At 40.8% G+C, this 15488-nt stretch overlaps 1 protein-coding gene across 1 annotated transcript in view; it reads right to left on the bottom strand.

Moving 5' to 3' along the window:
- The window catches only part of LOC140231866 (uncharacterized), a 37349-nt gene that overhangs the window by 20678 nt on the left and 1183 nt on the right, over nt 1-15488 (bottom strand). Inside the window, exon 2 of the mRNA XM_072312016.1 lies at nt 2745-3236. Coding sequence (XP_072168117.1) covers nt 2745-3125 — 381 coding nt within the window. The 5' untranslated portion in view covers nt 3126-3236. The remainder of the gene's footprint in view (nt 1-2744; nt 3237-15488) is intronic.

The raw sequence follows: 15488 nt of genomic DNA, 5'->3' as shown, positions 1-15488 counted from the left end.
TTCATGAGGTTACTTTTTCAGCTAGGCTAGCCTAGCTGGAGTTGGGCCTTTAAGAGCGTCTGGCGGCTACCCCCCACCACTTAAAACGTCTGGCAATGGTCATTCATTTATCCTGTAAGTGTAACGAACAAGTTCCAGTGGTTTTCATGGGGTTACTTTTCCAGCTAGGCTAGCCTAATTTTAGGGGGTCCTTTTTGTGGCCCTCCTGGCCACACCCACCACCGATGACCAGCCAGACGTGCATTTCCATACTCAGGGGCATATGTACTAAATTGCTATACACATAAAAATTGGTAACCTTTTCAGCTAGGCTGACCCCCGCTGGCTCCCGGACTATAGGCCCTAGCAACAGTTTACAGCACCGAAAGCTACGCGAAAATAAGGTGAAAATAAATACACATTGGAAACTCGGTATTGCGACAAGATCCTTAGGATCAAGTCAATAAACGATACAAAACAAAGGAAATCAATTCATTTTGACCGGAAAATAGTTTGTTATAAGTATTCTGTTGTATGAGATCTCCTTTGATAGGCCGAGAAATACATCGAGCTTCCATGATACTCGGGAAAGACAGTTCGAACGCTTTTCACCTGCACATACTGCAGTGCACATCAATACACGAACAGAAACTCGCCTCTTCCTTGCAGAAAAATGATGCAATATTAACGTTACAAAAAACACACACAACACTCTAAAAATCATTTCATACTTGGGAGGCAAGGGACAAGCGGATGAAGAAGAAGAGAAAAAGAAGCAGACATTGCACAACGGAACGCTTCTACCTCGATTCGAATCGAAACAGGGTACTTGAGTGTAGTGGCAGCTGGCTACAGTGTGCAGCTAAGCTACTATACTAACGCTCCCCAGCCGCCCACAACATGGGGAGGGTCCGTAGGCGACAGGGATTCACGCGGGCGAAGTTCCGTTCGGTGTACACAGTTCGCAGGCAGCGAATTGCGTGAGCGCACACAGAGCTCTGCAGCATAGCATTCCAGTCTGGCACGTACTGCGAATAACATGTGCGTCAAGGGTCAGTCATTTTCACGAAGAGGTGCGTCACCATTTTGACTGGTTAATGCGTCAATGTCTCATAGAGGTGGGTCACTTTTTGTGACGGAGGGTACGTCATGGTACCTAAAAGGTATGACGCACATTGGTACTTTGACGCACCTATCCCGGGGGTCAAGAGGTGCGTCATACAAATGACAGCTGCATTAGTAGAACACATCAGTGAGAGTTTGAGGAAAATCGCACAATCCGTTCAAAAGAATTAATTTTTGCAGTTTCTGCTCAGTCACTGCTGGATGAGAAGACTACTACAGCTTGTGACGTCACATGTGTAGAACGAAATAAAGGAAATATAAAGAAAATTCAACATATTTTCACTTTTCTCGCATAATAAAAGAATATACTGGACTTGCCTCTTTCAGAAGGCAGAGGGGAATAATAGTGACAAGTGACAATTCGAAGAAATGTGCGCTTTTCTCAAAACATAACATTTTGTGACATTCTCTTTATATTTTCCTTATGTCGTTCTACGCATGTGACATCATACACTGTATTAGTCTTCTCATCCAGCAGTGACTGCGCGATAGTTTCAATATCCATAACTTTTGAACGGATTGTCCGATTTTCCCAAACTTTCACTGATGTATTCTACTAATAAGCATTGCTGCATTCACTCAATCCACGTGTCTATGGAGGTGAACTTGTCCTTTAAGTGACACATGTGAACTGGAGAGACATTTCCCCAAACTACACATGTCAAACATGTGGGCACATCCGGCGGGAGGTTAAAGGTTACAATCGCAGCTCATCCATACCCGTCTGTTCTCCCTCGCGTCTTGTTTATATCAGGCAGCAATATTGTCAAAAGGAAAGCCCCAATGGGGAGCTATTATTGGAGTCTATTATCCCGAATGAACAGAAAATCAAACCAACTGCTCAAATAATTTTGAAAGAATAAGGTGAATGTAAATGTGGTTGAATGAAAAGAAATGTGAAAACCATTTCAATTCATATGAATTATCGCAGCTGAACGGCTGAAAAGCCCTCATAATCAGATTACAAAGACTTCGTGATTTAATACCAGTAGTTCCTCGTTTTTTCAACAAAACAAAAATCCTATGAAATAGGTGTCTTGGACAATAGTCTGTGTAAACATCTCCCATGGCACATTGCATTACATAATATATTTCATTTGTGTGTGTGTGCATGTGTGTGTGTGTGTGTGTGTGTGTGTTTTTATGCAGAGAATTCCATGTAAGAGTCATCACTGTTCTGTGACCAAGACGCCTACCTTGACCAGCCCATCGATAATTCGTCTTGCCCACAATGGTCAAAAACCGCCATCTTGAGCAAAGCGCTTACAGTTTCAGATTGATTTTTATCACATAACCACTTGTCTTCAAAACGACTCCGCTATTCGAGTTAACCTGTTCCATACGGGAAGCTGGTGGTCTGTGTATTAAGTTTTGGGGGATTTCAGAATTCAGTATGGAACGGGTTCATTGTGCTTCACGACAAAAGTAGAAGAATACTTTGAATCGACTGCCTGACCGATCGTCATCACTGGGGCCGACCATTGCAAACGAATAAATCCCACGGTCCGTTCCGTTTGGTCAGCCACTTCAGAGGAATTCTTCCGAGACTACTCTGGGAACAATTGTAATTTCACACTACCTGCTGGTAGATGAACCAAGAAAAGCTTATTGCAAAAAGAAAATATTAAATTTGGACTTACACTTTTATTTTCCAAAACTTCTCTCATGTTGGGGATGATGATAAAAGGCGTGTCATCTTGGTCTAAGGCCACAAACTTGAAACCGTCGGGGAACGCGGTATCGTCATCCTCCTCGGCAAGTGACAGCGCCGTCGGCGTACTGTTCTCCGCTGTGACGAACTGGTCCTCGCTACCTACATGACCGTGAGCTAACGACGATGACGACGATGCTGCTACAGATGATGATGATGACGAGGATGAGGGGATGTGATGAGGTCGTCTGTCGAAGTGTGCTCCCCTGTGTCTGGCGAGACCTGCCGAGGCGAGATGGATGGCGGGCAGGAAGAGTATGGCGCTCAGACTGAGAAAAATCCACTGGCAGCACATGGTTGTCGAGATCATATTGACAAAGGCAGATAGTCGACTGTACTCTCCTGTCCAGCTGCTACCTTTGGACTGGAATGTTACCAACTGATCCGCGGTACGGGGCTAAGACAGATCCGAAATCGAGCCCTGCGAAAAAATGTGCGAGAAATAGAAACACATTGACATAGTGTTGTAAAAATACCGCGCCAGACAGTCATATAATAATAAATCTCTAAAGCTGCCCTCGAGAAGCCAAATATTCCTGGTGTGTGGTGTCGGGTTTCAAAACCACCAGGTGTTTGGAATGGGGAAACCCGGATATTATCACAAACACGGAGACCTCTTCACTACAACCACAGATTGCACATTAATCCCTCAAAACCTTTACTTTTTTAAACAAAAAGGGAGTTTTCATATTGAAATCGTCATGCCTTCGAGGACATTCATCTTACGATAAAGTTGTCTAATGTTCAGATGAAACCGCTATAGGGCTACCGTATGCACTACAGTATCTTACATGTATCCAGAATTCTAAATATTCAGTGTACATATTGCAGAAAGCTAATGTTTACGAGACCTGTTTCCTTATCACTGTTCTCTACAGACAGCTCGTAGACTAGTGGGAAAATGAATCAATTGTTTGAGAAACTTTCACGTTCGCGTTCCAGTTTAGGAAGAGGGCAGATAAATCATAGAGGACTCCGATCATATTTTTAGACCTTAGCGAATATTTGTGGTGAGACGACAGCAGCAGACTCTCGTCACGTGTTGACCTCACGTACTGCCCGACTAGCATACAGTCGCCCTGTGATCCGTATCGCGTCTTTAAAGGTCCAGTTTACCTTTGGGAGCAGTGATTTCAAAAATGTTCAGGATATCACATTTGATGCATGTGTGTGGGTCTGTTGTATCATAAAACATCCTACCGTATGAAATATTTGCAATAAAACCTAAAATATAAGGAGATATCAGGGTTTTTCTCAATAAACCGTAACTGTATACGCTTTAGTCTGGAAACATTTTTGTTATAACTATTGTTCACATTTTGTGTATTTAACAACACTTAACATCGATTATACGGATTCAAATTTTGACAGTGGTTGTTTCTATCCGTAACTCACATTTTAGAACTATTTTAAAGCATTAATGTTGGGTTTTTGTTTCATCTGCAAATGGTAAATTATGCCTTTAACGCCGCCGTCTCCGTTACCATGGAAACAAGGTTTGCTGATAGGCATCACGTTCACCCTGTAACATTCCTCCCAGGGGCAAACTACATTCAAGCTTCCAGAGAGTGCTGTCCGTATCACAGCCGTGCTAGTTGATAAGATAGCCACACAATAAAAGAGATGGGTTCTTCATCACCATTGTATGATTTACATTCCTGCATTTTCATCGTTTCCTTATCAGAACAGGTCTGGAAGAGATACAGCATGCATTTGTGTGTGTGTGTGTGTGTGTGTGTGTGTGTGCGTGGGCGCGTGTGTGTGATGAAGAGAAACAGAAAAGAGAGGAATGATAAGTCTTTAGATGTTTCTGCAATGTCTTGTGTCGCACAGGTTCTCTATACGAGGTATGTCATTGCATAGAGAAAGTGATAGTTTCCATGGAAACCTTTGTAAATGGCTAAAGTTATTCCATTTCGTCTCGTCGAGGAATTCCAGGTGTGCTATATTTAGAAACCTGTTCTGAATACGTAGACTCGAGACGTGGGTATTTATGGAGCGATGCCGTGATATGCATACGGCATGTGATGCCGTGTAACTCAGACATACACGAAGACAGGAGGGGGCCAATGCACTTTTCTTTCTAACTTTCTCATTGATTTAAGAGCAGACAGCGGGATTGATTGGAATTCTGTGCCAATCACTACTGATGTCTGTCCTTGAGTAGGCAACATTATTAGGGGACGATTAAGCGACTATAACACGCATTATCACTTGTGCTGGCGCGCGCGGGGTCTGGGAAAGGGGAATCCGCCGGAACGCACGCACACACACACGTCAATCACATCTTTCCCGGATCTCTTTATCTATTCTATCTAAATTTGCTTTCACCAAACTTCTCGGTCGAGGTATAATAGGTCTTTAGGTCATGATACCTTGGGACAGATTAGGACTGTCTTTCATAATTTCAGTTTGTGTGTGTGTGTGTGTGTGTGTGTGTGTATGTGCTCGTGTGAAGACGCACGTTTTGCAATGAGCTTCTGCAAAAACAACGAGACAAAGAAATCACAATCACTTTGTGTACCATATGTTAAAACTGATCTTTGTAGAAAATCAATGGGTTTTGATTTAAACTCATTCAAGAGTTCGATCGCTTCATGGACCCACTCTTTAAATACGCTATGCACCGAAAGTCCGGGCGTCGAAAATGATCGGAAAAATGTCGTTCTTCGTTGGTCGCTTCATTCGGCTGTTGTTTCTGACTGGTTCAGCCTTCTACATACCGATTCTTAAAGGTCCTGTTTACCTTTGGGAGTAGCGATTTTTAAAATGTTTAAGATATCACATTTTATGCATATACTGAATGTGTAGGTCGGTTGTATCACAAAACATCTTACCATATAAAATTTTCGCAATAAAACCTAAACTATAAGGAGATATCAGTATGGGTTTTCCTCAATAAATCATAACTGTAGACGGTTTAGTCTGGAAACATTTTAATTATAACTATTGTTCACATTTTGTGTATTTAACAATACTTAACATCAATTATACGTATTCAAATTTTTACAATGGTTGTTTCCATCCGTAACTCACATTTTAGAACTATCTTAAAGCACTAATGCTGGGTTTTTGTTTCATGTGCAAATGGTAAACTATGCCTTTAAAAGACGGAAGCAGGCTTGCTGGCTAGACGCGAAAGCCCGCGTATTATACGTGTAACAGAGTCGTAACGTGGTTGACTGATTGATTGTCGGTTCTTTCATTTCATTCATTTCATATTACCTGCTAGTAACGTAGCTATACATCGTCGATTTTTTTTTTTTTTTTTTTTGTGGTGAAGATGGCGGCGACCATCATGCCAATGGATAGCGCCCTCTTGAATACATTGTCCATGTCCCTTTAAACGACATTTTGCGCATTTTTAAAGATTAAACGTGGATACCAGAAAAAAAAGGCTTTGGGGCAAAATAGAGCAAATAACTTTGCAAACTGTGACTAAGGAACTCAATAGAGTAGGCAGAGGCAAAACCTACCAATCAAATAAATTGCACTGACCCCCCCCCTTTTTTTTTTAAAGGGGAGATAGGAATACATCGAAAATACGCTATCAGAAAGGGTTCTGTGACATTTTGCTCCTGTGACAATTGCTCCCATGCGATATCTGCACGCTAAGCAAAACATAATTCTACCCACACACATAATAACCCCAAACCTAATCCTCGCATCAAAATAAATCCCAAACCCTATCACAATCCTAACCCTATAAGTCGTTGGAGAAAAGACGATCGGAGCAATTGCAATCAAAAAGATACGTGTGACATTACATTCCTGATTACGTACAACGCTTCCATTGATTGAAACATTAGCTACTTGATAATCAAGATAAACTTTAAAGGGACACGGATCCCGGACTCAAAGAGGGCGCTATTTGGTGGTGTGGTGATCGTCACCATCTGCATTACAATGAACAATGATGCAATTAATGCTAGTTATATAATAGTTACTGTCAATGAACGTGCAGTGTAGTCAGCGGGCGTGTATTGCGTGATTCTTGATGGTGTCGGCTGAATAATTTTAACTTCGTATATTGTAGACACACTGACCCACTCGATCAAACAATTTCAGACGTCCATTCTTTGTGTCTGTGACATTTTCTTAACTGCTTGTTGATTTCATATCAGTTTGGCATATCGATAATTACTAGAAAGTTGTAAAATCCTTACACATCCTCTCTTGGCTAAATAAAACACCAGGAAAAATATGGGGAAAACACAAGGAAACTCATGACACTTGAGGTTCTCCCCCGGACGGGGCGGGGCCTTTAATAAAAGAATATCACGCGGCCCTAGCTGTTAGAGAACGGCGAGAACCCTCCTTCATGAAAAAAAAAGAGACCGTCGCATTTAGCCCCCTCTCTCTCTATTTATCTCTGCTAATTACCCTGTGTTTAATTGTTTCTATGATAATGAGCGAAACGGTAAGACCAGGATGCTCCTCATGACCCGTCCGCGAAATGGCTTTCGCTACTACGAACGTTTACTTTTATGCATTTTGCTTGTATATTTGTTGGTCGCGACGAAGCGAAAAATGGGCGAGAAATGACGTCAGCTTGCCCATATTTCAAGCAAGAATCGTTGGTGGGGTCGGAAGGACTTTTTGTTTTCGTTTTGTTTTTACATACATGCGGTTTGAACTATTCACCCAAACACAACCCATATTAAGCACACAAATACTTGCCCTATCCCTCTCTTCATCTGCGACTGTCTCTAAAACAGGCATAATTCTCTCGAATTTATTAGGAATGTACGTGGTATGGAGTGAAACACTTGTCCAGACAACTCATGGAAGGGAAGGGGGGGGGGGGGTAGAGTTTGGTTATCTGTTTTAAGGGACGTACGTACAATGCACAACAATGGCAGAATGTAGTGAACAACAGGGTCTACGTTTTTCAGTACCGCTGGCAACCTGTTCGCACACAATATCAATGCCAGTTTGAGCTGGCCAAACCAGGAGATTTGAACAAAAAGAAAAGAGAAAAAAAGTAAACAACGATCAACGCAGTCATGTATTGAAGTTCGGGCAATATGTACAAATTTTTCATCACTACAATTGCAGCTATAGCGTAACGCAATACGAATAATATCGTTCCAATGGTGAAGCGCACACATCGGAAGTCGTATGGTAACGTCACTGCGACTTGTGTGATGATTTTGTAAGTGCATTTGACCTATTAAATTTCGGATCAATTCTAAAACCTCTGTGCAGGAGTAATGTTACCCTACAAACTACATAGTATGTTCATGAAAGGTATGTTCATCTTTATATATGGAGCCGGCAAGGATGATCAATGTTTCTGATGTTGCATCTTAAAGGTCCAGTTTACATTTGGGAGCAGTGATTTTAAAATGTTCAAGTATCACATTTGACGCATATGTGTAGGTCTCTTGTATCACAAAACATCGTAACATGTAAAATTTTCGCAATAAAATCTAAAATATAAGGAGATATCAGTATTTTTCTCAATAAACCATAACTGTAGACGGTTTAGTCTGGAAGTATTCTTATTATAACTACTGTTCACATTTTGTGTATGTATTTATTGTACGGATTCAAAATTTTACAGTGGTTGTTTTTGTCCCTAACTCACATTTTAGAACTATCTTAAAGCTCTAATGCTGGGTTTTTGTTTCATCTGCAAATTGTAAATTATGGCTCTAAGAGAAAAAGAGAGTTGATATATTCATATATGTCATATTCTGGATGGACAATACTCACGTACCATGAAAATGCGCGCAGCCAAGTCATGGTCACGTGATCAGGCCAGCACACGTAAGGTCCGTTGTGGATGGTAATTATGATGAATCTTTCAGAGTTTATCGAAAACCTGCCTTATATGAACTTTCGCTGATCTGCGTTTTGGGCTTGTTATTGTTTTTCCATCTCATCGATTCCGTGAAGATAGCTTGCCTCATCAATTCTTATCGTCTTGTACATGAGAGGATTCACATTTCGTTGACATTTACGTCACCACGTACTAATGAGCTTGTTTTGCAAATATTGGATAAACGCGGACAAAAGATTTCTTTTAAGGTTTCTCTTAGTGAAATTTCTCGTAATGTGGTTCTAGGTGATTCTATGACAGAAATGTCACGATCCTACATTTCTACTCTGCACAGATGCTACGTAAATCAAAACTACTCTTCTAGAAGACTTTTGCAATAAGTCAATTGAGAATAATTACTGGCGGTAGTGAGGGACTCTTAAGTCATCGGTGCCATTATCATCATCTTCATGCAGAAGAGATGAAACTCGTAAATGCCAAGGATGCAGCTTTCGAAATGTGGAACGAATTTGCTCTGTGAAATGGAAAACAAGATTGGAATACCAGCGATGGACATGGGTAAAACAGCGAGGGCCGCTCCATATGACTCTTACTGCATGTATAAGTTGGAACACAATCATGTTGGCCAGTCATATCATGTATAGCACGTAGACGAAGCTTGAAAAAAGAAATAAACATGCGTGCTGAAAGAAACACAACAATGAATCACGGAAAAATCAAAATCACGCATGTTTCATAAAAATACCGGAAAAATCAGCTACGGTGTGCTTTAAATAAATCCGCCCTACCCCTTTCGCAAAAGAGTATTTGTGATCTCCAATATACGTGATGCGCGCCTGTTCCTGGCGACATCCCACAACTAAACCCCGGCGGATGATTCAAGAATCTTATTTCCTTTGAAGTTTTAGACAGCTTCCGGAAATTTGCGGTAATTTGGGGGAATGGAAGAGAGGTACATCACCTTCTGTCAATATCTGTTTCGCTTAAAGCTCGCGAGAAATTCTGGTAAGGTAGCTTTTACTGAGCTTAAGTATCGTTCCGAATCGTGGATTACTCTCTTACTTATATGGTGGCATGCCTTATAATGTGTACGTCATTTGACTAAGCTGTTGGTTTAGATTAAGCTTTCAATTACAAACTCACACCGCAAACATACTATATACAGGCCAGTCTGTCGACCTGCTAAACGGAATGCTACGAATAAATACTATTGGTTCTGATTGCGCTTTTTGTGTCTTCTTTTTCTTTTGACCTATAACAATTATTCTATCAAGTGGTTGTTGAATACAAAATTCGTTGCCCAATGACTAAGAAATTACAATGTAGCTCCTTTTTGTTCGAAAAATCAGTCTTATTTCATCATTGGCATAACTTATATACAGGTTGACAAAATAGGCAAGTCACTGTGCTAACATGCTATTTTTGGATTTTTTACTTTTAATCTCTTTCGCATACACTCGTGATGGGTGGGGGACGGGGTGCAAAAATGATCCTATTCTGATTTGGTCTGTGGGGTTCATTGACACGTTTTTTTTTTTTTTTTTTTTTTGTTGTTTTTTTTTTCAGCATCACTCCACGGGTGATAGGCGCAACAAAACACTTCTTCACTCTCTTCATGAATGCACAACATGCAGTTTTGGAATACCTTTACGGAGTCATGCAAGGAAAAACAAAAAGGACTGCGAGGTGTTCTGGGCCCGAAAAAAACTGGGAATACGAGAAGGCTCTAATGCACTTTCGTATCCAAGTAACTATTTTAAGGTCCGCCTCACGAAAATGAGTCGAAATTGAACATTTATAGTATACGGCATCAAATCACTGATAGCATGAATTTGAACCACATAGACACATTCCCGGAATGTGTCTATTCCCGGAATGTGTCTATTCCGGGTTCGTAATTTGACATCGTCGCTTAGTCCTATGGTTAGGGTCGATCGGTACGGTGTGATCAGAGACGTAATATATCAAATATATCTTTCAAGCAATCGGGATCATGTGTTATCATACTGAGCGACTTCAATATGGTTATATGTCTTGAAATGTTTTGCACAATCTGGATGCATTAGCCCAGTCATGGCGTGAAGATGGTGCAAATATTAATATCTCCGAATGTGAACTACGGTACATGTACATGTATGTGTTACATCAAAACAATGCTTTACTGATCAGGAGCACTTGGTGCTGAGAATACGACACGCACACCAGATTTGGTTTAAATCTGCTAAAGATCTGGATTGCCAGGAAGGACAATACTGTCTGGAAGCCAAGCTACCTTCAACCATCTCTCAGCCACACACCGTGTAGCAACCGTATGACAGTTGACTCGACCCTTGCAACAGTTGTATCCGGGTACTAAACTATGCTCTGGGAACTCGTCCAATAACCACCTTGCCAGAATACTACGGATTAAACCACTAAAGAGTACTTTTATGACCTTTTTGCTAATGACAGGCAAATCGCGGTAGCAATGAAACGAGTCTGGTCTGCTGATGGATTACTCTAGACCAAAACATCAACTGATTGAAGTCTTTAATACTCCAAAGGTCGAATGATTGTAAAACGGTTACGCCATTGTTGCTGTTGCTCTGTCGTATAACGTTGCGTCAAACAACGTGCTTTTTTTTTTCAGAAATACAATGTGCAGCTTTCGTATTGTACATGGCCGCATTTTTTAATGAATTATTTTTATCGCACATGGAGATCTAGCGTAAGCCGCGGCTTCATGCGATAGCCACAGAATGTAAAGGACAAACAGGGTAGTGGTAAAGCAAGATATTGTAGTGATGAGTGTTGCGCAAACTATTTACTAAAATAAAAAAAACATCGGCAAAATGGGGGAAAACAGGATTTAGATTTCTCGAGATTAGAAACTTTATCTTTTACGAAGGATTTAAAAGCAGAGAGCGTGAATCTAAAATGTAAACCAGTGTATTACTAGTCCAGTCGCCGTCTGGATGCGGGCATGGCTGTGAGAGGTTGGTAACGGTAGGGTTAAAGAAAACTAGAAAAATAAGGTTAGAGTGCGCCCTCTATAGACTGTAAAGTATCTCGGTTGATAATCACTGACACCCGTCCGATGAGACTCGGCAGCCATGAACGTGTGTATCCGACAACCATGGCTTCTTGATTCCGTCTGGAGAAAACTCTCCGATGTGTATAGTCTTTGACACTAGACCACCGCGACCGTGCCGATAAGGAACAATGTTGATTGTCACGGTAACGTGGGTTCCGAGATATGAATTATTACCAGTGACTACCTGGTATACGTCATTAGCGTAGCAAGACTTCCCTGACGAATGCCTGCCAGCTCTCTTTGAAAGCATAGACAGCCGAAATTAACAATCTGTCTTGCCTATAATTATACAACTTGAGGCCATTCACCACCATGGTTAGAAGCTTTAAGAAAGTCTTAAGTTTGTAAAAAGAAAACAAACAAACAAAACAAAACCAGCACCCCTCCCCCCCCCCAAAAAAAAAAAAAATATAATAAAAATAAAAATCGATGTTATAAATATTCTTCGCCTACCATGCTTCTCCGTAAAAGGCTGCTGTGAGTTTACTTCGATTTCCGAGGTTTTTGTTAAACTTCTCAGATAAATCGAGAAATAATTATATAGAAACAAATCAATCTGCGTTAATTTGATTTCCAAACAATGATCCATCGCCCCCACCCCACATTTTTTTTTTAAACTTATTTTCAGGATTGTTGTCGACTTCTTTAATGTTATTATCGGTGAAAGTCTTCTTTTTAACGCCAGGGCTCCTTGCCTCAGGACACAAGGTCCGGTGGGAATCGTAATCACACTGATCCGTGTACGTAGTATTGCATCCAAAGACGCAACGAGCAGACAGCATAACACCGTTGCCATAGTTTCAAGTAAAACGGAGGGCAAACGCACACACATACCATGTCGGTTGTCTCGAGTGAAACACTCTTGCATCCTGAAAAGTGAGACGCGACTCATCTCGACACAGTTTACTACGGAAAATTCAATAGACTGGCCATAATCAAAGCCTAGCATTCCAGGCAGTAATATACTTCGATTTTCCACACCTACTCACGATAAGTATTGACTTTGCCTTCCACTGGGCAAGTGTGGGAATGTGGTGGGATGGGCAATGTGGTTGCATTTCATTAAGAGAAGGTCCTGTGGTAATCCGCTTTTTTTTTTTTTTGTAATCCCATACAATTGAAAAGAGCACCTTGATGGGGAAGGGGGGAGGTCCCCGGCGACCACAATTCAGCTAGTCGGAAGGATTCGATTAGCCCATTGTGCGGTTAATTTAAGGAGAAAAAAAAAAGAATCATGCGACAATGTTGACTTGTATCACGCGCCATTCAAATTACTGCTATGTGCCGACATGTGCGTGCGTGGCGGGGAGGAGGGTTCAGTAGACGATCATAGGAAAACGAAAAGAGTACCGCTGGAGTATAATGTACCAACCATTCAATGTATTGACAACTCAACGTTGTGTGAACAGTTAGGGAGTGTGGTGCACGGATACGTAAGATCCATCGCAAAATATTTCATATTTCTCAGTAATTCTGGTTTTCCTCGTTTATTAAAGTTTGAGGAATATGAACCGTTCCTTCCAGCAAATTGTGTTCCCTGTCATCAGTTATCGGCTTATGTGAGGTGTAGCACGCTTGATTCAATACAAGAACGGTCGCCTCCTCCTGTTTCAAACAGTATCTGTATTGCATGTGCACAAACATGATATATAGACGGGTACGGTAAGGCTGGGGCCGTGCTCATTCCTAAATTTGAGGGTGCGATGAAATTGCAACGGGTAAATCATTTAATTTCATTACTACGTATTAAATCACCTCGCATATATTGATGGATTTTAATCACAGACAAACAACCACTCGCGTTTTTGACGTCACACAGTGGTGCGACTTCACGAGTTGTGCAGCACGTACTGTCCGTATTCCCTCAAAGAAAGTACAAAAATGGGCAAGAAAAACATGCCTTATTTCACTTTTTGATAAGTGACGAGCGACAATCATGCTTAGCCCACGTGATGAATTGAAGCAATCCGGGCCAGATGTGTTCCACCCACCCGTGTTTTCGGCAAGTCATCTCTAGCGTAGAAAATAAGAGAGGGGTTTGCAAGACTAGCACGTCTGAGGTCGTTTTCTCACATTGAAAGCAATGCAGTTGCCATGGCAATAATCGATTATAACATACGATCAGATTTCTTTTGTGGTCTTGGTGATCACTCAGGCGGCTGAGCATACAGGACAGAAGCTTATACTTGAAGAACGTGCGGACAATTATTTACAGTTTGAAATACATCCACCTGCCGTACCAACAATCAGCGGTTTATAATCAATGATCGAAGTCTGAAACCACAACCTTGTGGCCAAACGTTGAGGTTGTAAAGCCAAGTCACACAAAAGATATGAAGAGTTTGTTTGCAAAAACCGATAAGTCCATATTTGTCAAATGGAGATATTTGCGATTAAAGGTCAAGAAAAACAAAGAGAATTATAAGAAAATTTTTGCTTCTTTTGACCATAACTTCAAAAATATACCTTTATATGTTGTGATCAATGTATCATTTAAAAGGTATTATTTTGTACTTTATGACAGAGACCCTATTTCAAAATCTTCAAAAATGGACTTATCGGTTTTTGCAAACAAACTCTTCATATATACCTCACAGCGGTATGATTTTTGTGGCAATCATATTCCGTAGGCGATATCGACAGGGGCTTAATATTTGATAAGTTTACATCGATACGTCTAGACGTTCGCTCTTTCTCTCAGACTCTTAGTACTCTTTTGATTGTTGGTGGAGAACTTATTTGGGGCAGTGAAGCAGTCCTTCAAGTGAACTACAAATATTGAACGTTTTGAATGATTTCCCAATTTAGTGCTTCGCCATTTTACCATGCACAACATTATTTACCCCCCCCCCCTCTCTCTCTCTCTCTCCGCACAAAAACCAGTATGCTACTCATCGCTCTGATACACACATCTTTCCAATAGTAATCATCTTGTGTAGCCTGATACAATCGAGAACGCTGTGGCTTCTTGGGCATTTAAAACCCAGTGCACGTAAAATAAAGAGTTTGTATTTTGTTCACCTTTATATTTTCGTCTCCCATAAGTTTCCCCAAAAGTATTAAGAACCCAATGGCTACAGAGAGATAGAAAGAGAGAGGGGGGGGGGGGTCTTTTCAATGACCAGTGCCAAACACAAACATTTTCATCAGCTTGAAACGTTTGTTAAGCAAAAGTCAAATGAAAAGTTTGAATGCAAAAACCGATAAATACATTTCAGTCAACTTGAGATATTCGGGACTGAAGTTGCTGAGAAACAAAGGAAATTATTTAAACATATGTTCTACCAATTTTGATTTCTTTTTCCAAATATTTTTTCCAATATTTATCATTGAAAAGATTTGGATTTTTCTCTTTTTGACGATGACCATACTTTAGAAACTTTGAAAATGGCGTTTTATCTGTTTCCGTTTTCCGTTTTCACTCTTCACTATTTCTTCGAAAGTTTATTTGCATGTCAGGAGGAGTAAGTGACCAGCACGTGATTAGGTTAATACTGGCTAAAAGTACCTAATCGTTGAATTCTACTGTACGGATTATACTGGTGTGTACTGGTATTATTTGTGTATCACCCTCATGTATTTTAACGTACTGTCCTCACATCCAGTTTTATATAATTTTCTTTGAACATTCGTACGTCATGCAGCTGACTTTGCTTGCTGCAAGAGTCAATTTGCAAGGTTCCTTCGAGAGTTGGAGTTGAGATATATGGATAACTTCAAACAATCATATTGATGAAATTTTGTTTCTCTTCAAAGCTATCCTCAACTCATACACCCCTGCTTACAAACACACACACAACACACACACCCACACA

Source organism: Diadema setosum, chromosome 8 (genome assembly GCF_964275005.1).
Source record: "Diadema setosum chromosome 8, eeDiaSeto1, whole genome shotgun sequence".
NCBI lineage: Eukaryota > Metazoa > Echinodermata > Echinoidea > Diadematoida > Diadematidae > Diadema > Diadema setosum.
Note: the sequence above shows the minus strand (reverse complement) of the source record. Positions and strands in the feature narration are given on the sequence as shown.